This window comes from Podarcis pityusensis (assembly GCF_964106645.2).
Source record: "Podarcis pityusensis genome assembly, chromosome: 12".
Lineage (NCBI taxonomy): Eukaryota > Metazoa > Chordata > Lepidosauria > Squamata > Lacertidae > Podarcis > Podarcis pityusensis.
The window spans coordinates 25,553,234-25,576,581 of NC_138037.1; the positions used below are offsets into that span (position 1 = coordinate 25,553,234).

General features: G+C 43.3%; 1 protein-coding gene across 3 annotated transcripts in view; it reads left to right on the forward strand.

The window, feature by feature from the left end:
• FAM171A1 (family with sequence similarity 171 member A1) overlaps positions 1–23,348 on the forward strand; it is an 81,308-nt gene that overhangs the window by 38,241 nt on the left and 19,719 nt on the right. For 2 of the 3 annotated variants that reach the window (XM_080974411.1, XM_080974412.1), the window contains 2 exons: positions 4,636–4,794; positions 6,615–6,791. In XM_080974411.1, the coding sequence (XP_080830537.1) occupies positions 4,636–4,794; positions 6,615–6,791 (336 nt within the window). The remainder of the gene's footprint in view (positions 1–4,635; positions 4,795–6,614; positions 6,792–23,348) is intronic. The other variant, XM_080974410.1, reaches the window with a different exon arrangement.

Below are 23,348 nucleotides of genomic sequence, written 5' to 3' on the forward strand. Positions count from 1 at the left end.
CTGTAAATTCTTTAAAGTTGACAGTTGCTGTCTGTAGCAATTGTAGTTTTGTGATGGTGCTGAAAATTCTGTCTTAAAAGAGATCCCACAATTCCTTGAGGGAAAGGAACCATGGCAGTGGAACCGGTTTATGTCTGTACTGCTGTTATGGCCTGAAGCCACAGCCCAACACCTTGCAACAATACATCCTGTATTGAAGGAGCCAAAACTGCGCTTCTGCTCCACAGCATGTATTGTCTAAGCTGCAGCTGAGGATTCTTGGAGAGGTTTCTTTTTTTTGCAATGAGTCGTAGGAGATAATAAAATTATTCTGTGTTACTCTGCTGCTTTTGTTTTTGTTGTGGATACTCATCCATATGCATATGCAAAGCAGCACAGGCAGAGATTTATGACTGAGCAGAGCTATCCCTGAGGTAGAGCAAATATCACTATGTACTGTACAACATGGGGGAGCTATGCATGCTCCAGGGTTTCTCACAGTTAACTTCGCTAATATGCAAAAATAAAAAAATGCTACCTTCAATTTGCCTTTGACTGCTTTAAAAGGGGACCTCTTAATATTTGAGAAATGTCTTGGGTTGCCAGCTACCTTTGCCACCTCCTGACAAAAGGGACGATGAGTGCCAGGGAGGGGCTCAGGGGCTTTGCAAGCCTCCAGGGGCTTCATTGTACCCAAAGGTGCCCTGATAGGGACCCCAGATTTAGCAGCTGTCTGTGGTTTGTGCTCATATTGTGTGAAACGGATTTGTAAAAATGTTACATGGGGGGGGGGGAATACAAGAGAGAGACATTGCACACACTTTTGTAAATCAAGAAAATATTTTATTTAAAAAAAATTAGAAAGCTGCTTTAATTGTTCCAATACATTGTTGTTGTTCTAAGTGAAAAGTGTTCGTTATTTATTTTACTTTATTATTACATTTATATCTCACCTTTCCTCCAAGGAGCTCAATACGGCATACATTTTACCCTCACAACATTTTGCCCTTACCTTACCTGGGAGTAAGCCCCACTGAAAACAGTGAGGCTTTATTTTGAGTAGACGTAAGTTTGTACTGCAAGCTCTGGTTCTGAGTACATAACTGGATATGAATTTATTTTTATTGGGGGCAGAAAGCACTTAGGTAGTTGCCTTAGTGGTCACTTGCAACATTTGTATCTCTCCCCATAACATAAATTTCATACAAAGAGGCTTACAAATAAATAGGTAAGAAAAAGAATAGGTAAGAGAACAATTTGAATACAAATAAGACAAAGAATCAAAATCATCATAAATAACAATGAAAACAAAATTCACCAGACACCCTAAGTTAAGTCAACAGATTTTAAAACTGAAAGGCCCAGACTACATTGAATATTTGAAAGGCCTGAATGAACAGAAAGGTCTTCACTTGAGCTGAAAAGACTGCCAAGTTTAGGGTTGCCATGTGTCCTCTTTTTCAGGGGTAAAATTTGAGACAGATTGCATTTATTTGCTTTGAATGGCTGTCATATTGTCCTCTTTTTTGCTCTTCCAAATATGGAAACACTAGATGACACCAGTCGTACCTCCCTGGGAAGGTTGTTCCATAATTGGGGTGCCACTACTGAAAAGGCTCTGTCCCTGGAGATTACCAGCGATTGGAGGATGGATGGCGACTAACAGACTGAGGTTGAATCCTGACAAGACAGAAGTACTGTTCTTGGGGGACAGGAGGCACGCTGGTGTGGAGGACTCCCTGGTCCTGAATGGGGTAACTGTGCCCCTGAAGGACCAGGTGCACAGCCTGGGAGTCATTTTGGACTCGCAGCTGTCCGTGGAGGCACAGGTCAATTTTGTGTCCAGGGCAGATGTTTACCAGCTCCATCTGGTACTCAGGCTGAGACCCTCCCTGCCTGCAGACTGTCTCACCAGAGTGGTGCATGCTCTGGTTATCTCTCGCTTGGACTACTGCAATGCGCTCTATGTGGGGCTACCTTTGAAGGTGACCCGGAAACTACAACTAATCCAGAATGCAGCAGCTAGACTGGTGACTGGGAGCGGCTGCCGAGACCACATAACACCGGTCTTGAAAGACCTACACTGGCTCCCAGTACGTTTCCAAGCACAATTCAAAGTTTTGGTGCTGACCTTTAAAGCCCTAAACAGCCTCGGTCCAGTATACCTGAAGGAGCGTCTCCACCCCCATCATTCTGCCGGGGCACTGAGGTACAGCGCCAAGGTCCTTCTGGCGGTTCCCTCACTGCGAAAAGCCAAGTTACAGGGAACCAGGCAGAGGGCCTTCTCGGTAGTGGCACCCGCCCTGTGTAATGCCCTCCCACCAGATGTCAAAGAGAACAACTACCAGAATTTTAGAAGACATCTGAAGGCACCCATGTTTAGGGAAGCTTTTAATGTTTGATGGACTACTGTATTTTAATATTTTGTTGGAAGCTGCCCAGAGTGGCTGGGGAAACCCAGCCAGATGGACGGGGTATAAATAATTTTTATTAATTAATTATTATTATTATTATTATTATTATTATTATTATTACTACTACTACTACTACTACTACTTCATTCGGGGGAAGCACTCAGTTACGAATCTAGTGTAAATGACAGAAAGCTGTTGGAAGTAAAGCTCATCTTTTGAGTAGGCATTAAAATGATGATTCCTTAACTCATTTTTACACAGATTTAAAGCTATATGTATTGAATGAGTACCCCAAAGCAATATAGCTGGTCATCCAAGAACCACATACCATACCTTGTAATAAGGAGTTAATCCTTGATTGGCAGGGTTTTTTTGTTTTCTTTAAGTACACTCCATGTATTGAAAAAGAAGCTCTTGGGAATACAGTAACAGCTGTTTTAAATCTTCATTTGCATGTTATGCAAAAGCTTGCAGATGGGGCCTGGCTGTGTTTGCTGCAAAGCTTTGTTAATGGTACAAATTTGTGGAGAAGTGCTTTTGGCTTCAGAAGCAGATACCTAATGGGACCTGAAATGATAAATACTACATGAAGCTGTCTCTAATCCTTCCAAGACTCCAAACCCTCCAATCCCATTAAGTGGCTTTGAACAAAAGTTCATTGTTGGTTGAGAGTTCAAGGAAAGCATAAATCATTAGAAGACGGCTTCCCCTACAGGGGATTTCCACAGGGGTGGAGGCTTGGTATATGATGGGCAGATTGTTTGAACTCTTCAGCAGAATCAAGCCAAGTTGCTCTACACCTGGAGGATGGAGGTTTGAGGTGATAGCTCTTTTCTTGACACCTGAGCCAGCAAAGACTCCTGTACTCCTGGCTTTCTGGAACTATTGCCTTGCTTCAGTGACTATAAAGTAGCAGGAATTTAATGAATGAGAGCCATTCAGAAACCTGGGGAGGACCATAATGGTTTCTCTGGACATGATTCCACTCCGGAACTTTCTTCAAAGGGCCTGCATGTGGCCTTTGGAGGGAGTGTAACTTCTTACAGCAGGATGGTAAATGCAAGTGAAGGCGCAGACCCAGAGAGAACACCTGGAGAAGAAATGAGCCCCCCTACACGTGACACTGTGGTCTAAACCACAGAGCCTCTTGGGCTTGCTGATCAGAAGGTCAGCAGTTCAAATTCCTGCAACGGGGTGAGCTCCCATTGTTCTGTCCCAGCTTCTGCCAACCTAGCAGTTCAAAAGCACGCCAGTGCAAGTAGATAAATAGGTACCACTGTGGCAGGAAGGGTAATGACATTTCTGTGTGCTCTGATTTCTGTCACGGTGTTCCGTTGCGCCAGTAGCAGTTTAGTCATGCTGGCCACATGATCCGGAAAGCTGTCTGTGGACAAATGGTGGCTCCCTCGGCCTGAAAGCGAGATGAGCGCTGCAATCCCATAGTTGCCTTTGACTGGACTTAACCATTCAGGGGTCCTTTACCTTTTTTACCTTCTACCACTTTAGTAGTCATGGCTTCTCCCCCCCCCCCCCCACACACACACCAAAGAATTCTGGGACCTGAAGTTTGTCAAGGGGCTGAGAATTGTTAGGAGAGCTCTGTGCTCATCACATATCTACAATTCCCATAAAGGTTTAACAGTCCTCCTTTCCAGGAAACACTGGGAATGGCAGTTCTGTGTTTTAAATGTACTGTGCAGATGTACATTGAATTGCATTGCCCTGTCACATCACTTCTGTGTGCCTGATCGTTTGCTCACCTTCAGGATTTACATGTACTGAAACAAGTAGCTGTTTCCAGCTGCAGATAACTTTAGACAGCAATCTTAGGCACATTTAACAGTGAATGCAATGGAACTTGCTTCTGAGAAGGTATACATAGGACTGCACCGTTAAAGGTACATTTTGACTTTGAAGAGGGATGGTGGCTTCCTTTTAGATGAAATAGCCAAACATCCTGCTGAATTAACCATTGGGATCTTGTATCACTTATTGCTTGCTTAATTGGTGAACGGTAATTGCTGCTGGCGTTGTTTGCTTTCACTGGAATCCATTAAATTAAGCAAACCATGAATGCTGGCTATCTCCCATAGATATCATAAATGTAATCCTGTGGGGAGTATGGGGAATATCATGGCTTTGCTACTAAAGTTATAATTGCATTTCTAGAAACCTTGCTTCATGTAGATGGCTATTGTCACATTCATTTGCTTAGTTGCTCTGTTCCTTTGCTTATTGCTAGGTGCACGGATCCAGCCCAAAGTTCATTTTCAAAGGAGAGCCTTGAAACTGCCAGAGAATACCAGCTTTAGCGACCTCACAGCATTTCTTACTTCAGCTAGTTCACCTTGGGAAGTGGATAGTTTTCCTTATTTACAAGGATATGATGGCAATGGAACTGGTAAACTTTTGTTCTTGTGATTATTAAAGTATGTTTTAAGTTCTAGCTGACTAGTTTGAGTATTACCAGAATAGTACCATTTCTGTGTAGCCACTAGTACTGTTATTTACTGCCTGTATTAACTCTTTTCCTGATTTATTTATTTTTTAAAAAAGGATGCCCCAACCCCCAAAATCATTTGTAGCAGTCCTATGAGGCTAGTGACCCACCAAACTGAACTCAGCCCTCTGCTGTTCTGCTCCATGGGTCACAGACTGTGCAGGCCTGATTTATGGCCTTTTAAAGTGCAAAGGATAAAAATAAAACCCTACATTTAATTTATACTTGGTCAGAATGGCCTGTTCCCCTTCCCTTCCCCAGGGCTGCCTGCATCTAGTTCTCCGCATCAATGTTGAAATGATAGGGCACCTAGCAGGCACTCCTGCTATTGGAACAAGGGGTCTTGTCCTAAGAGAGCTTGAGGCTCACAGGGGAAGCTGGACAGTGTCCCACCAAGAAGCCAAGTCAGGAATGCAAGGCACCCAAAGTATCTACAGGACCTTGGAGAGCTCCCAGGGTCCTGCTGAGCTAGCATTGCAAGCTGATGTCTCAGCAAGCATCTAGCGCAGCCTTTCTCAACCTGTGGGTCCCCAGGTGTTGTTGAACTACAACTCCCATCACCCCTAGCTAGCAAGGCCAGAGCTCAGGGATGATGGGAGTTGTAGTCCAACAACATATGGGGAGAACCGCTGATCTAGCGACAACCAATTTCTTATAAGTACAGTAGTCTGGACCTGTCATGCGGTACACCCCACCATCCCAGATGAACTGACTGGTTTTTAAGGGGCCGTCACCATATTCTTCAGCCTTTGGATCCTGATAGGCTGGGGAGACGGGTGCCATGTCTCAGTAAGGGGGCCTGGAAGACAGTCCTAACTGTTCTTTCCCCAAGGCCAGAGCTGAAGCTTCATCATCCTCTGAACCCCCTGTGTTGCACAGTGCATGGTTCCTGGGTCGTGGATCACGGCAGGGCGAAGGGATGCAGCTGAATGGGGAAACTGACAGGCCATTCATATGTGCATGAAAGTACTTTCAATTCACACCTTGGATTTATTTGCTAAATGTCCACATGCAGAGAAAGCATCGCCGCCGCAGGATGACAGGAACAACAATTGCTTGTCATTGTCATCCTTCGCTTGCCACTTTCTTTGTCACCAGCAAGCTGTCGGTGTATGGGATGGACATAGCAAGACAATGTAATCAGTGGTGCTTTCATCTGAGAGGCATGTGGCCAAACTCTTAAGCTATTTGAAACGAGGAAGTTAAAACCTCGGTAGGATTGTAATGTTGAATTGGAATGAGCTGAAGGCCAAACTGTACATTAGTTAATGATGTGATTAGCAATCACGTTGTGGCTTTCTAAAATAAAAGTAAAAATTGGGTATTGTGGGGATGGTAGTCATCAGCCATATGGATAGGGGTGTTTAAGCCTTCCATCTCCAGCTGCAATCATGAAGCCAATTTGAGGTTTTTTCCTCTAATTTCACATGGGAAGAGGGGGATTTTTACCAAGAACTAGTCCTTTTTATTTTTAAAAAAACCACATTGTGATTGTTAATCACACCATTAACGCAATGTTCATGTTGGCTCTGCCACTGCCTGTAACTGGCCTCATATGCTTTAAATTTTGCAAAGTGGTGTCCAGGTCATGACACCCTTAGGTAGCGGGAAGCTGATTCGTTAATGAAAAATAGTAGGTGTCCATGTGATCATTCTATGTATTAATTGGCTTTGAAAGTTATATTTTATGCATTTTCATACTGTTGTTCATTTGCTTACAGGAAATAACACTAGGTATGATCTTACTCCTGTCACTGCAGTTAGTGTTCACTTACTCAGAAGCGATGGGACTCCAGTTCCAGTGAATGGACCCATCTATGTAACAGTGCCTCTCCCTACAAACAACAACTTGAAGCATAGCACCCATGTGCCCGCTTGGAGGTTTGACCAAAAATTTGGTAAGGAGCCTTTTGTCACTAATCCTCAATTTTCAAACACTTCATTAGATAGTTCACAACCTCAGATTGGAACACAGCTGAAGTGTAACGAGAGGCAGTTATTCATGATGGTTCAAGAATGATTCGTTGTTGCTTGATTATGAGAATTCTCCTTTGCAGTTCTTATTTTACAGTTTGGGGTAGAATTTTTAAGGGAGCCTCCTATTTAAGTGAGACTTATCATTTTGTGTTTCACAAAGCCAAGCGTGACACTGCCTTTATTGTTGTTTGCCAGTTGGATTTTGGCTGTCTTTTCGTTTAATTCCAGTATGTAGAATCCATTAATTCAAGAGCCCATTTACTTCAGTTTTCATTTACAATTCAAGATTGCCATTTTTACTTCTGTGAAGGGAGACAGAAAATTGACTCATACATGCCTGGTTTATTTCCTGCAAGTAGCAGTCCACCTTTTCCTGTATCCTGTTTAAAAGGTTGGCACATACATTTGCAAATGATTGCGAGGAAAGAGGCTTTCTGAATTAGATCATTAAGTCACAGTGGCCAGGCACTTAAATCTCTCACTCCTCTGGTTATCTGCTTTATATATTGCTCCCTGCTGAGTATTTTTAAAAAATGCTACATGTGCAGCTGTAAATAGTATGCAGTTGGTAAGCTGAATGAAGGGAATTTCCTCATCTGGTATTTAAACATCTGTTTCAGCATATACGGATAGAACAGTCCTTGGCATATTTAGCCATATTCACATTAATTTAGGGCAGTGGTGGCTAACCTTAGTGCCAGTGATACTGGACTTCAGTACCCATCATCCCTGACCATTGACCATACTGGCAGAGGCTCATGGGAGTAGAAGTCCAACACCTAGAGAGTCACCATCCCTGGTTTGGGGCCTTTGTTTCCAATGGCATGGGGACACTTTTTATTTTATCGTGATACAGTTATTAAATATAACAATAGTTATGAGTAATATTCTTAATAACAGCAGTAATAATGATGAGCAGCATCCTTGCTATGAATAAAATTATTTTATTTCAAGAATTAGGACATAAAATTCAATATTTGTAATTTTTAGAAAATTTTATGTAGCTGATTTTTCAGTACACAGAAGTAAACAAAGTACCATATCAGATATACTGTTAAATTACCAATGTTGATAAACAGGGGGAGGGATTTCCTAATATAATATCCTGCTTAGCATTCCAAAATCATCTTCAAATTTCTTAACACTTAAAATGTTCCTTGTCCAACACTCATGGACCGCATAACTGTATTTAACGTCACAAGATTGCACAGTTTCATGTACCATTCTCTTAAATATGCCAGCTCACATCTCCACCCCATTTTTTTGCCAAGCCCGTCCCCAAGTACTTTCTTCCCCTGTGCTTTATCGACTTATCAGCAATGACTGAAAACACCCATTCGGCCAAGCCTTGACTTTACCTGCCTGACATGTGACATCTTATATGTCATATGTGACATCAGGATTAGGGCAGGTGGGTGTAACTTGACAAAAATGGCCTCACGGGCCAATTGGAGAGACTTGGTGCCCATGGGCCAGAGGTTCCTCACCCCTGATCTAAAGAGGAAGGACAACTTGTCAGACCACTTAAGTCCAGAGTCTGAAAGCAGCTGACTTCATCACTGACATGCACTGGCACATATCGCTAGGGCTGCTGTGCTCAGAAAGTGTCATATGTTGTAAACCAGTGTAGGAAGACCCACTGAAATCAATAGCTCTTTCTTCCACATAAATGTCCTTAGAACTATTATATTAAAGCAAGAAATAATAATAAATCACGCTGATCATTTACTTTGCAATTATCCATTTATATGCCATATTACTCCAAGCAAGAATGAAGCATTGCAAACAAAACTTAACTGCCTTGGATGCAAAGCATACTAAATTAAAGGAGTGGCACCTTTTGAATAATTGATAAAATTAAACAGCCTAATTGTGCCCTGGAGACATTTCGAAGTTTATTCCGCGAGCTGGAGATACACTCCATGTCTTAATCTGCAGCAGTTGCCTCTACTGGAGATGGCAGGCAGAGAGATGCATTAGTGGGATGTACTGTCACGCCTTTGAAGGAAGCCCTCGGTTTTTAGGGTCTAAAGTAAGCATACATCCATTAGCCTGTGATGTTAATGTACAGGTGGAGATAGAAAGGTAGCCCGCCAGATTTCCCACGACTCGATGAAATTCACCGACTTACAGCGCAATGTGAATTATTTCTGATGTTTGTTAAAAGTCCATCAGGGGTGTTTTGACTTGTTCCCTTTCCTCTTCCTGCTCAAGCAGCTTTGCCAATGTTTGCTGTGCCTCGTATGCAAACAGGCCAAGGACAATGGGTTGCTCCTGGATTGCTCCTTGTGCCTCACCCTGAATACATTTTATGCCAACATCATTAGGAGCCCCTCCAGACTGCTTTCGCTTTTGGCAGGTGTGTTCTGCAACACGATAATAGAGCTTTAGTGGTTTGATTTATACTGGGCCGTCCACACATCATTCTGCTTTATTTAGATGTTCTGCAACACTTCCCCAATGTTGTTGCATTGCCGTTGTCTGGAGTGGTGTTCTCACACTACAGCACAACTAAAGTGGAGCAACCCACCCGCTCCCCCAGAACATTTGCAATATTAAAAAGTTACAGGATTTCAGCAGGACATTTTGAGACATGCATCGCTTGTGCGTCTGCTCCAAAATTTTTGCAGGCACTTAACAGTATCAGAAGTAGCATTTGTTGGCTTCGTCTGCATGATAGGAAAGGGAATTTGCGAGCTTTGCTCTTGTGTGCTCTTTCCTTTTCGGTTTCCGCGAAATGCAGCTTCTTGTGCACCATTCTTGGCTCACATCCTCCTTTTCCTGAACACTTAGCCGACATCCTGGACCATAACCGTGTTTTTAGCTCTATTTCATGCAAAATAGACCACTGTCACCCCCTCTGAGTAAATCTAAACCGAGCGCCAGTTAATCCAATAGTAATTGTGATGGATCGTTTGCATGTCAAGGTGCTGCTCACCGGCTTAGTGTACTGAAGGTGCTTACCTGCACCGCTTTGGGATAAAGAGTTTGGAGGTGATCCTCAGAAAGTGCCTGACATATTTTGACATGTTGAGTCAATGCGCACAGTTGGCACTGAATGTACAATACCTACAAACGTCAGTTATTGCTTTCCCCAGAGATTTTCACCAGGAAAGATTGGAGATGGGCCTCATGTTTTCACTCGTCCTCTTCCTGTGGTGAGAAGAGTGGAGAAGGGAAGTCCTACAGCCCACTGGATTTAAAAGAGGAGTAAACTGAATGAATAAATATAAACTGAATGAATAAATGCCGAACAAATACATTTTATATTGTTGGATCCAAAATTTGGCAAAGGTAGCATGTGGTGTACATGTTGTTGTTGTTTAGTTGCTTTTCTCACAGAGTGACCCAAAGCAGCTTAAGTTAAAACCAATTAAGAACAACAATAAAAGCGCAGCTACAAGACAGGACTACAACTCCAGCCTCAGTAAAAGAGGTCACAGCAGTACCCTTCAAATGAAGGGGCAGGATCAGATAGTTTTCTTTTCTTTTTCAAAGTGTTACTGTTTGCGATGGGCACAACTCATCCTGCTTTTGCCTTTGGTAAACAGGCTTTGGAAGATTCTGTATTGGTTGGAAAAAAAACTGCAAAGCTTGTTTGATCAGCTTTGGGGACAAAAGGAATATTTGGGGAGGTAGTAGAAAAGCCCTGCCTCTCCCAGAATGTTTTTCGTTTGTTTCCATTTGTCTCCAGCCTCAGAGTCCTCAGATGTGTACACCTACCCAGTGGTGAATGTGTTCAAGTTTAAGGTACACAAATGTATACAGAAGTGTGCAAATTAACAGCAGAACTGTGGTAAAAGACCACAGCGGCATACAAAACACATCTTAAGAAATTATCTTTCATCCATACAAGTCGTACCTCGGAAGTCAAACAGAATTCATTTCGGAAGTCCATCCGACTTCCAAAACATTCGGAAACCAAAGTGTGGCTTCTGATTGGCTGCAGGAAGCTCCTGCAGCCAATCGGAAGCTGTAGGAGGCCCGTCAGACGTTCGGCTTCCAAAAATAGTTCGCAAACCAGAACAATCACTTCCGGGTGTGTGGCATTCGGGAGCCAAAACATTCAAGAACTAAGCTGTTTGAAAACCAACGTACAACTGTAGTCACTTTAGCCAAGCCGTTTATTGTTGTGCCTACCGAAACAACATTGTTAACAACATCAGATTGCTTGTTATATAATTATTGTTTTCAAGCTACAGAGGGGAAGTTGAGCCGCTGCAAAGTTCACAGCTCATGCTGTTTTTATCTGGCAGTTGCTGATAACTTGCTTTGGACATCCTTTTCTGCCTTAAGAGAATATCATTGTTAAGTGCTTCTTTCTGAAATTAAAAGAGAGACTATCCTGAAATTAAGAGAGAGACTAACCCAAGGATTACATGATTTCTAAAGAGTGAGGTATTCCCTGGTTGCTATAGAAATGAAACTCCCCTCCCCCCCAAAAAAATAGTTTTAAATCAGTTGCAGCAACTACATAATGCAATGGAGGCAAATATAATTGCATGGTAGCAGACATGCTGTGGTGTAGAGAGGAAAAGATCTGCTGCTGTGTTGAATGCTTTGCATTCTGTTTAGGTTTTACTGGAAAGGAGCAATTAAAAGCTAAGGGTGCAGACATGTTGGTTTGATTTTCTGAAGTGCAGGTGTAAAAGCCAAAGTTGCATACAGCACTTGCAGCTCAACCTCCTCCTATAGACACAGCAGTCCAATTTGCACATCACAGTAAACCATAGTTAATGGTTTGCCATCAATGTTCCTAAGAGGGTTCTTTTGCTCCTTTCCACACGCTGAGAAGAAACAAACTGCAGTCCCTGGCTTAGCATTATATCTGAACTAGGGGTCATAGTTTGTTCTGTTTCAAGTAAACCATGATCTGTAGCTGATGTTTGTTTGTTTTTTATATGTATAAATTTTTATTAGTTTTACAAAATTTTTAAGACAATACAAACATATAAAAAGACATACAAACACGTATAGTTTCATGACCTTTTTTTCATAAACCTTCTTTCTCGGACTCCCCCATACCTCCCCTTTCTGCATCCCAATGTCCAAAATTTTCCAGCAACTTCTAAATAGTTCTGTCAAACATATGTCTTCTTAATCTTCCCTTCAGTCTAATCTTATATCGCTGTAACCCTTTCTTTCTCAAAACCTCGACATTCTAACATTCATCAAGTTTATAATAGTCCTTAAGATAGATTTTAAATTTCTTCCATTCTTCTTCCGCCGTCTCCTTCCCCTGGTCGCGGATTCTGCCAGTCATCTCAGCCAGTGTCATATAGTCCATCACTTTCATCTGCCATTCTTCCAGAGTGGGTAAGTCTTGTGTCTTCCAATGCTTTGCGATGAGTATTCTTGCTGCTGTCGTAGCATACATAAAAAAGATTCTATCTTTCTTTGACACCAATTGGCCGACAATGCCCAAGAGAAAGGCTTCTGGTTTCTTCGGGAAAGTACATTTAAGTGCCTTTTTCATTTCATTATATATCATTTCCCAGAAAGCCTTAATCTTCGGGCACGTCCACCAAAGGTGATAGAAAGTACCTTCAGTTTCTTTACACTTCCAACACTTATTATCAGGCAAATGATACATTTTTGCTAGCTTGACTGGGGTCATGTACCACCTGTAGATCATTTTCATAATATTTTCCTTTAAGGCATTACATGCCGTAAATTTTATACCGGTGTTCCACAACCATTCCCAGTCAGCAAACATAGTGTTATGACCAATGTCCTGTGCCCACTTAATCATAGCCGATTTAACTGTTTCATCTTGTGTATTCCATTTCAGCAGCAAATTATACATTCTTGATAAATTCTTGGTATTGGGTTCTAACAATTCAGTTTCTAATTTTGATTTCTCCACCTGGAAGCCAATTTTCCTATCTTGTTTGTAGACCTCCATTATTTGATAATAATGGAGCCAGTCTCGTACTTTAGGTTTCAATTTCTCATGACTCTGTAATTTCAATTTATCTCCATCTTGTTCCAAGATTTCCCAATACATTGAGTTTCTTCAATGCCTTAGCCTCCAAGGGTGACAACCATCTAGGGGTTTTGTTTTCCAACAAGTCTTTATATCTTATCCAAACATTAAATAACGCTTTTCTGACAATGTGATTTTTAAAGGCCCTATGCACTTTGATTTTATCATACCATAGATATGCATGCCAACCACATGTATTATTGAAACCTTCTAAATCCAAGATATCTGTGTTCTCGAGGAGCATCCACTCTTTCAGCCAGCAAAACGCTGCTGCCTCATAATACAGTTTTAAGTCCGGCAGGGCAAATCCCCCTCTTTCTTTTGCATCTGTAAGTACTTTAAATTTTATTCTGGGCTTTTTGCCCTGCCAGACAAATTTCGCAATGTCTTTCTGCCACCTCTTGAAACAGTCCATCTTGTCAAGAATCTGCAAAGTTTGAAACAAAAATAACATTCTAGGCAATACATTCATCTTAATAACTGCAATTCGGCCTAACATTGACAATTTCAAATTTGACCATATTTCTAGATCTTTTTTAATTTCTGACCAACACTTTTCATAATTATCTTTATACAAGTTCAAATTTTTAGATGTCAAGTGAACCCCTAGGTATTTCACCTTCTTAACCACTGTCAAACCTGTCTCTTCTTGAAATTTCTCCTTCTCCATGACTGTTAGATTTTTTTCTAAGACTTTAGTCTTCTGTTTGTTCAGTTTAAATCCGGCTACCTGGCCGAATTGTTGAATTATCTCCAACACCCTTTTCGTACTAGTGTCTGGCTCTTGTAAGGTCAATACTAAGTCATCTGCAGAGGCCCTTAACTTGTAATGTTTGGCTCCGACCTGTACACCTTTAACCTGCTGGTCATTTCTAATCATATTTAGCAACACCTCCAGAACAGAAATGAAAAGCAATGGGGAAATTGGGCACCCCTGTCGTGTTCCTTTTTCTATCTTAAGTTCCTCAGTTATCACATTATTTACAATCAGCTTAGCTTTTTGTTCAGAATATATCGCACCCATACCGTTCTCAAAGCCTTGACCTACCCCCATCCCATGAAGATTCTTTTTCATAAAACTCCAAGAAATATTGTCAAAGGCTTTCTCCGCGTCCACAAAGATCAACACTGCTTTGGTGTTTAAGTTCACCTCTAGTAGTTCCAAAATGTCTATTATATTCCTTACATTGTCTGATAAATGCCTTTTTGGGAGAAAGACTGCTTGGTCCTTGTGAATCTTCTCCATCAACACTCTTTTAAATCTTTTTGCCAAAATGTCTGCAAAAATTTTATAATCCACACTGAGTAATGATATTGGGCGGTAGTTCTTAAGTTGAGTCTTTTCAGTCTCTGTCTTTGGTATGAGTGTAATATAAGCTTCTTTCCACGACTCTGGTGCCTTTTTCCCCTCTAAAATCTCGTTACAGACTTCCTTTAACGGTTGAACCAACCACTCCTTCAAGGCTTTGTAATATCTGGAAGTCAGTCCATCTGGTCCTGGAGATTTGCCCAGTTGCATGTCCTGAATGGCACCCTCTATCTCTTGTTCTGTTATTCTCTGGTTTAAATCCACCTTACTTTGATGAGAGATTTTTTGTAATCCATATTTATTAAGGAATTCATCTATGTCCTTTTCATTTTGTGGCCCTTGAGAGTATAGTTTTTTAAAATAGCTCAAAAAACAGTTTCTAATCTCGTTAGGTTTAGATATATTCTTTCCATCCACTTCTAGGCTTGTAACTGTATTTAATTTCTGCCTTTTCTTCAATTGCCAAGCCAGAAGTTTGCCACATTTATCTGCCGATTCAAATGTCTTTTGTTTCATTTGCTTTATCTTCCATTCAATCTCTTGATTCATCAGTTCCATATATTGTGTTTGATATAACTTGATCTCTCTCAAAATCTCCTGGGACTTTGGTTTTAATCTTAATTTTTTCTCTCCTTCTTTTATCTTTTCCAAAATCTTTTCCTTCTTCTCATTCTGCTTTCTCTTTTTTATTGAATTTTGTTGAATCAGAAATCCTCGCATCACAGCTTTGCTTGCGTCCCAGATCACTCTTTTTTCCACATCGGCCTTTAGATTTATTTCAAAGTAGTCCTTTAAAGTTTTTTGGGCCTTCATGTGGATCTCCTCATCTCGAAACAGGGTGTCATTCATCCTCCATCTAAATTGACCAGTTGTTGTAAATTTCATTTCCATCTTCACGGCGTTATGGTCGGAGCAAGTTTTTGGGCAGATTTCTACCTTCTTAATCTTTGGAGCCATCCCACTAGTAATCCAAATTTGATCAATTCTGGTCCAGGTCATCATTGCTTGAGAGAAAAAAGTTCCCTCTCTCTCAAGAGGGTTCCTCGTTCTCCATATGTCTATTAGGTCCATATTTTCAGTCATTTCAAAGAAGGTCTTCGGAAGTCTCCCTTCCTTGGAGATTGTCAGTCTTTGTGCCTTGTCCATATTTGTAGAGACCACACCATTCATATCTCCCATAATTATTACATTGTAATCCAAATAATCCATCAGAGTTTCATGAAGCTTCTTAAAAAATTCCGCCTTGCCTTCATTTGGTGCATAAACTCCAACTATTAAAAATTTTTCTCCTTGTACTTGTATTTCAACTGCCAGGTATCTTCCTTGTTCATCTTTAAACATCATTTTTGGGGTCCATTTCTCTTTTACATAAATCACAACTCCTCTTTTCTTGACTTTGTCCGATGAGATAAATTCTTGTCCTAATCTTTTATTTATAAGTAGTTTCCTGTGTACCCTGGTTACATGAGTTTCTTGTAAACAAATCAAATCCAATTGTTCTTTTTTCAAAATATGAAACACCTGTCGTCTCTTCAAAGGCATGTTTAGCCCATTGCAATTCCAACTGAGGAATTGCAGGGCCATCTTATTGTTTCTCCGTTACTCCTCCTACTGCTCCAAGTTGTTGCTCTTCCTCTGATGGCGGTGGTTTAAGTCCAAACGATAGGTTCAAAATATCTAACGCTCTCCTTTGTTCTAAAATTGGATCCACCGTTCCCTTCTGTAAGTCCTCGTTATTTCTCTCCAGGAACTTCTCTTTGTCTTGGATTGTCTTTATTTTCACCTTCTTTCCCTTGTAGTTAAAGGACAGTCCTTGTGGAAACTCCCACCTAAAGAGGATGTTGTTCTTCTTCAGCAGGTAGACCAAATCCTTATAGAAGGTTCTCACCTCCAAGATATATTTAGGGATGTCTTTAAAGATTTGTATAGGTGAATTTTCAATTTCCAAGGCCTTTTGGTAATGTAGTTTTAATATTTTGTCTCTTTCTTCCGTAGATCTGAGAGTAATCAGACAATCCCTCGGGGTCTTTCTGTTCTGTCTCCTGCCCAATCTAAATGCTGTTATTATCTTAAATTCTTCCTCCTCCAAATCCTCCTGCCAAAAGTCAGCAAATGCTTGTGTTAGGAACTCCACGAGGCTGTCCCCTTCACTCTCGGGAATTGATCTTAATTTCAGGTTTCTCTCCTTTCTCTGTAATTCCATCAAAGACAGGGTCGCATCATGCTCATATACCTTCTTAGCAATCGGTTCTAACTTCTCCTGTGCCTCTCCAGCAATTTTTCTGGCGTCCTCTGCAATTTTACGTGTTGCCGAGTTTTCTTCAATCAGCTTATTTATAGATTCTGTATTGGATGTCACACTTTTCGTGTTCAAGTCCAATCTCGCTGTTAGTTCTGTTAGTTTTTGTGAGTTTTCTGTACTCTGCTTTGTCAAAGTCTCCAAAGATTGGTTTATCTTAAGTAATGCCTGTGTCACTGACTCCATGGAGGCAGCTGTCACTTTTTCTTGTCCAGCTGCTCCTGTAGGAGTTAGACTAGAAATTGAGCCTCTTTTCTTTTGTTGCAGTTGTTGCTGTTTAGCTTTAGCTCTGGTAGTTATCTCTTCTGCCGGGGCACTCATGTCCCAAGGACGTTCCCACAAAGACAGTTCCCTGATGGAAAATCCCACTGTCTTAAACCGTTGCAAGTAATACTTTCAGCCCTCTAGAGGGAGCAGAACAAAATGTCCAAGTGGGGGAAACAAAGAAGTTAAAAACAAATATATCAGGAGGCTTGAATATATAAACTGCAACACTTTTTTCCTGTAGATACTCTTTCAACACACTCCAGTATACTGTAGCAATAAAGTCCCAAAACTTTGTATCAAGCAAAACTTTAACCATGTAACTTTCCCACAAGTTTAAGACAGTTCAGTGCCCTAATATCTTGTTTGGCAGTCCGTTTCAGTGGATTAAGACAGCGGAAGGCTTTTTTTTTCCCTTTAGGTAGATCATGCAGAATTCTAATGTCCCTTTTCCTCCCCTCTGCCCTGCTTGCTAGAGGGGAATCTATATTCAATGTCAGGTTTAAACAGTTCTGAATTGCTTCCTGCGGATGCAGCTTTAAAACTCCGTTGCTTTAACTGTAATGCAGTCGAGGGAAGGCAGACTTCCTTAATTTTCACCTTCCCCGTTTTCAGCCAAATTTCAGGTTTAAATCTTTAGTTCCTGATAGACGTCCAATCTTACTCACGGGTTTTTCAGTCCAAAATTTACAGGAAGGAATCGGCGCTCTCCGTCAATGGCGACGCGGCTTCACCCTGCGGGCTGGGTAACGACTCTCAGCACCGCGCTCTCCCGATTCCGTTCCGGAGCCTTTAAAAAGGCTCTTTCGCAGTAAGGGGGGGCGCTTCTGGTGCCCACCGAGTCTCCTTGTTCACAGGCTTCCACGCCTGTGATTTTAGGGGTCCCCCGCTTGCCGTAGCGGGTCAGACCCGAACTCGCAGAGCAGTCCTCCTCCGAAGCTCGGAAAGAGGACCGCCATTAACGCTGGCGCCGACCGGAAGTCTGTAGCTGATGTTTGTTCTTGATTTTTTATTGTGGTTTGTTGTAGCACAGTCTCAGAGTCTGATATAACACTAAGTAGGGGATGGTGGCTTTTTTTTTTCCTTGTAAGAGCAGAGAGAGACAAAACAGACAGGTGTGGTCATAGTAAAGCATAGTTAGATGTATGGTTTAGCATTATGAGGATTCAGTGCTGATGTCATACCAGACCATGGTTAATGAACCTTTAATGTGGTTTAGTATGTAGTTTGAGCTGATATACTCTGGTTTGTGATTGACTGGCAAACTATAATTGGAAGCCATGAGTTGGAGTGGATTTGTGCACCAAGGTTTGTGCTAACTATAGTCTGGCATTCTTTTGGAATTGACAAACCATAGTTACAACTACACCTACTCCTACAATGGAGATGGTAGCAGAGGGAATGTATTCACATTACACACTGAGTGCTGAAGGGAAAAAAACAAAAGTAGCAGCTCTGACTCGTGGTTTGCCTGTTGAACATTTCAAAGCTCAAACCATGGCATTGGGTTCTAAACCGTGGTTAGCACAAACCATGGTGTGAGCTGAGCCAGAGACTGCAGACAGCCGCCAAAAAGAAAACAGCCTTGAAGAGGCTGTTGCTGTAGGTAAAATAAGGCATGTCTATGCTGCATTGGGATTGAAGCCTACAATGAACAGATCCCCGTTTTCAGTGAAATTTCAGTAGGTCTCTGGCAACAGCTCTCAAGGGTTTCAGGCAGAAATCTTTCCTCAGTCCTGAGATCCTAAAAAGTCTTAATTTTGATTTGTATGCATATACAGGGATCTCCCCGCTGCAAATCAAAGCCTTCTCCTCCCTGGTGCCCTCCGGGTTTTGTGGACAACATCATCCTTGTCCATTGACCATGCTGTCTGAGGCTGATGCGAGTTGTAGTCTAAAACACCTGGAGGCACCAGGTTGGAGGAGGTTGGTGTTTTCATACAAATTAGTTCAGGTACACCTGAGTGATGGGTATAAGCTTTGGAAGCTGCCTTGCTACCAGGCCAAACTACTCACTTGTCAATTCTTGTAATATTGCCTGCTCTGGCAACCACGGGCTGATCCCTTGCTACCTGATCTTTTCGACGGCAGGGTTTGAATTCGGGCCCTTCTGTATGCAAAGCATGTCCCTTTCCACTGAGCTACGGTCACTCCCTGCCCATGATTTGCATTTATGGCCTCTGCCAGGCAAATCAGATGATCTCCCAGGAGGCTGCCTTCCTTTATAGGTTTCGCTTCTAATCAAAACAGTGTGAATTGTGAACTGGGGTGGTGGCTGTGATGTGGTGTCTGAACGCTAACCGTGAAGAGTTGCAACTGAAAAAGAATCCTTTGCATTTATATTTTCTTTTCTTTTTTTCACCAGAGAAGGAAGCAGTATAGTCTATGCCAACCGTGAAGCAGTAATTTGCAGTATAATGTCCCTGGAGTTCTTCCTTCGTAGTTTTCCCCCCACTCCTGAAAAAAAAGCATTTAGGGAGCAAAAACAATGGAAAGCTACCTGTGTGCATAATTTGCCCTCCCTCCTCCTTCAGATGTAATTAGAATTGCTAAGTGCAGGGAAGAGCTGTGTTCTTTTGTTCAGTATTAGACAGGTAATTTAAACATACAACGGAAATGCAGACTTAAAATGACAGCGGTAACAAAGGAGGGGGGAAATGAAAAGTTCAACTTGGATTTTAGTAATGAATCAAGCAGTAATCCTTTGTGGGGAGGGATTTCTTTTCCTGCACTTAGCAAAAATCATATAGATTGCATGTCAGAACAAGTGTACATGTTAAATTTGGTTATCCTAAAGCACGCAAAGTAGGGAAGCCCATCGATAAGTTGTAGAGCATCTGAAGTATACCCATCATTCAGCCCGTACACTGAGGTCCAGCTACGAGGGCCTTCTGGCAGTTCCCTCCCTGCAAGAAGTGAGGTTATAGGGAACCAAGCAGAGGGCCTTCTTGGTAGTGGTGCCCACCCTGTGGAACGTCCTCCCATCAGAAGTCAAGGAAATAAACAACTATCTGATTTTTAGAAGACATCTGAAGGCAGCCCTGTTTAGGGAAGTTTTTAATGTTTGATGTTTTATCGTGTTTTTAATATTCTGTTGGGAGCCACCCAGAGTGGCTAGGAAACCCAGCCAGATGGGCGGGGTATAAATAATTTGTTGTTGTTGTTGCAGAAGGTTGTTGCAGATGTTCAGACCCCAGCATCTCCAGGTAGGGCTGGAGGTCTGCTGCTGGTCCATGTAGACAATGCTGAGCTAGATGGATCTATTAAGAACATAAGGAGAGCTTGCTAGATCAGGCCAATCACAGATCATCCTATTCTCACAGGGGCTGAACGGATTCCTGTGGGATTTCAACAAGCAGAACATGAGCACAAGAGCAGGCTCCCTTCCTGTGGCTTCCAGCAAATGGCATTCAAAAGCACTGCTGCCTCCAAACTGTGGAGGCAGAACTTCTTCTTCTTTGGCGATCATTCGTAGCCGAGTAAGATTGTCTTCCATAAACACGGTTTTAACAGTGAGTCCGTAAGTGACTGTGGAGGCCAATTCTGGATCCACATGTCCTTCCACTGTGGGGACATAGGTTTCCGGACGGGAGTTGATCACGGTGCGGGTTTGCTAAGCGTGCCTTCCTCTTAGTACATTTCTCCCTTTCGTCCCGAGTTTGAGCATCATCAAAGTCCATGACACCTTTGGTAAAGGCTGTTCTCCCACTGGAGCACTTACAGGCCAGTGTTTCCCAGTTGTCGCTGTTTATACTACATTTTTAAAGATTTGCCTTGAGAGAATCTTTAAACCACTTTTGTTGACCACCAACGTTACGTGTCAGGGAACTGCCATCGGAAGGAAGGGAAGTGAAAGGGCTCACACAGGTTGGGAGAGACTCAGCAGCTGAAGAGGGAACCAGTAGGGGGAGAGGAGCTGAGCTGAGGGAAAGTGAGCTGGAGGGATGGCTCAGAGACACTTCCAGCGAAAACAGTGGGGAGGTTTCAGGACCTCCTGTAGGGACACCCACTCCTCGCCGGAAACTGTCACGCAGAGAGTCCAGAAGACGTGTTTCCGTTAAGGAGCTTTTATGTTGGAAGCGATTCCGAAAGCAACCACTGTCGGAAACTGCCAGCGACTGACGGAGCCATGTTTAAGGGGCTCCGTTACAGACAGAGGTTTGCAAACTTGACCAAACTCTGAGGGACTTGGATTTTACACACAAGCAGCTCATCGTCCCATCACAGCATTCCGACAGTCTCCGTGAGCAGCTTGTGCAGGAGAAGGCATCATGAGCAACCCAGCCGGAACCGGAGAAGCAGGAGCTGGAGCGGGTCCAAGCCTGGAAGAAAGGTACCGGGTGTTGGAGGTCCAGCTAGCGCTGCAGACGGCGAGGCTTGAGGAGAGGAGGGCTCAGGATGCAGACAAAAAGGGGAAAGACACCCAGCTCGCCAGAAAGGTACCAGGATTGGTGCAGAAGTTTGGGGGGGAGCCCAAAGACTATCATGGCTTTCGGACAGAGATGCAATATGCCCTCAATCTGCAGTTTGATGAATTCCCTGACGAGGAATCACGAGTGGCTTTCGTGATTGGGCATCTTGAAAAGGGGGCGAGAGACTGGGTTAGACCCCTGATGGCAGCGAATAGTGACGTCCTAAAGGACACGATGAAGTTCTTTCGCGCCATGGATCTGATGTTTTCCAGCGATATTGAACAGGGAGTGGTGCGCAGACAGTTAATGGCTTGCAAACAGGGGAGCCGATCTGTCCGTGAGTACTGGACTGAGTTCACCATGTTGATCCATAAATTGGGGTGGGATCTATCGGCGGAACCCATTCAAATGCTCTTTGAAGAAGGGCTTTCTTCGGCTGTGAAAGACGAACTTTCCCGGGCGCCCAGGGCGGAGTCTATGGACCAGCTGACCAAATCAGCGCTGACCATAGGAGCGCGCCAGGAGGCGAGAGCATTGGAGAGGCGGGAAGGGAAGGGGGAACGTTGGAAGGAGTTCCGCATTCCAGACATTCCAGAGCCAACTTTCCCGCCGGCAGAGCCGATGGAAATCGGAACAGCGCGCGCGCGCGCAGTTTCAAAGCCCAGTGAGGGGGGAAAGAAGGAGGGAAAAGGCGCCCGGAAATGCTATCTCTGCCAACAGCCAGGTCACTTTGCCAGAGTCTGCCCCCAGAGGAAGGAATGGCAAGGGATGGTAGGAGCTGTGGAGGGAAGAGAGGAAGAAATACCGGAGCAAGTAAAAGCCAACGCCTGGCTGCCACCGTCGGGGCACAGCAGCCAAGCCAAAGAGCAGTGAAAGTGCCCACGCCAGAACCTCCTAAACCCGCCCTAGTGATAGAAGTGGCGCTAGAGCTGCCAAACGGACACCCTCTAAAGATAAAGGCGCTGTTGGACTCAGGCAGCTCCTGCAATTTCATGAGCAAAGAGTTTGCAGCTGAACACCAGATACAGACGATCCCTTTAAGCAACCCCCTGCAGGTGACCACGATCGATGGCAGGGAGCTGTTGGGAGGAGAAGTCAGCTTGCAGACCGTCCCAATGATAATGAAGGTGGCAAGGCACACCGAACTGATAGCGTTTAATGTGGCCACCTTGGGAGGAGCTCCCATTATATTGGGGATGAGCTGGCTAGCGTTACATGATCCGCTGGTGGGCTGGCATCAGAGAGTGGTTTCTTTTGGTTCAGCACATTGCTTAGAACACTGCAAGGAGGGAAAGGGTTTGGCAGGGGCCCAAGCCACCCTAGCAGGGACTGAAGTAACGGAGAACGTGAAGGTACCACGACAATACGCAGATCTCCGCGACGTCTTCAGCGAAAGGGAAGCTGACCAACTACCTCCGCATAGACCCTTTGACTGTCAAATCAATTTACTCCCTGGGGCACAGCTCCCTGTAGGCAAGCTGTACGCCATGTCAGACAGAGAGATGCAGGAGCTAAGAGAGTTCATTGACAAGAACCTGAAGAGAGGGTTCATCAGAGAGTCCAGGGCGGTGGGGGGCAGCCCAGTGTTTTTTGTGGATAAAAAAAACACGAACAAGCCGAGGCTGGTGTGTGACTTCAGGGCCTTAAATGCAGTGTCAGAACCAGTGGCTTTCCCTATGCCCAGGATTGACGACATTTTGACAAGGGTGCGGAAGGGAAAGATTTTCACAAAGCTGGACCTAAGGGGGGCGTACAACCTGATACGAATAAGGAAGGGGGATGAATGGAAAACCACCATGTTCACCCCTTTAGGGGCATTTGAATATTTAGTTATGCCCTTCGGCCTACAAGCAGGCTCCGCATGCTTTCAATCGTTTATGAACCACGTCCTGGGGCCTTTGCTTTACAAGAATTGTGTGGCCTTCTTAGACGACGTGTTGGTGTATTCTGAGAATGAGGAGCAGCATGTGAGAGACGTCAGAGAAGTGTTGAGCAGGCTGCAAGCCAACCAGCTGTGGGTGAAACTGGAGAAGTGTCAGTTTCATACCAAGGAGGTGGAATTCCTGGGGTATCGCCTGTCAGACAAGGGATTGGCCATGGATCCCGGCAAGGTCCAGGCGGTGCTGGAATGGAAAACACCCAAAACAAGGAAGGATGTGCAGAGGTTCCTAGGATTTGGGAACTTCTATCGTAAGTTCATCCGAAACT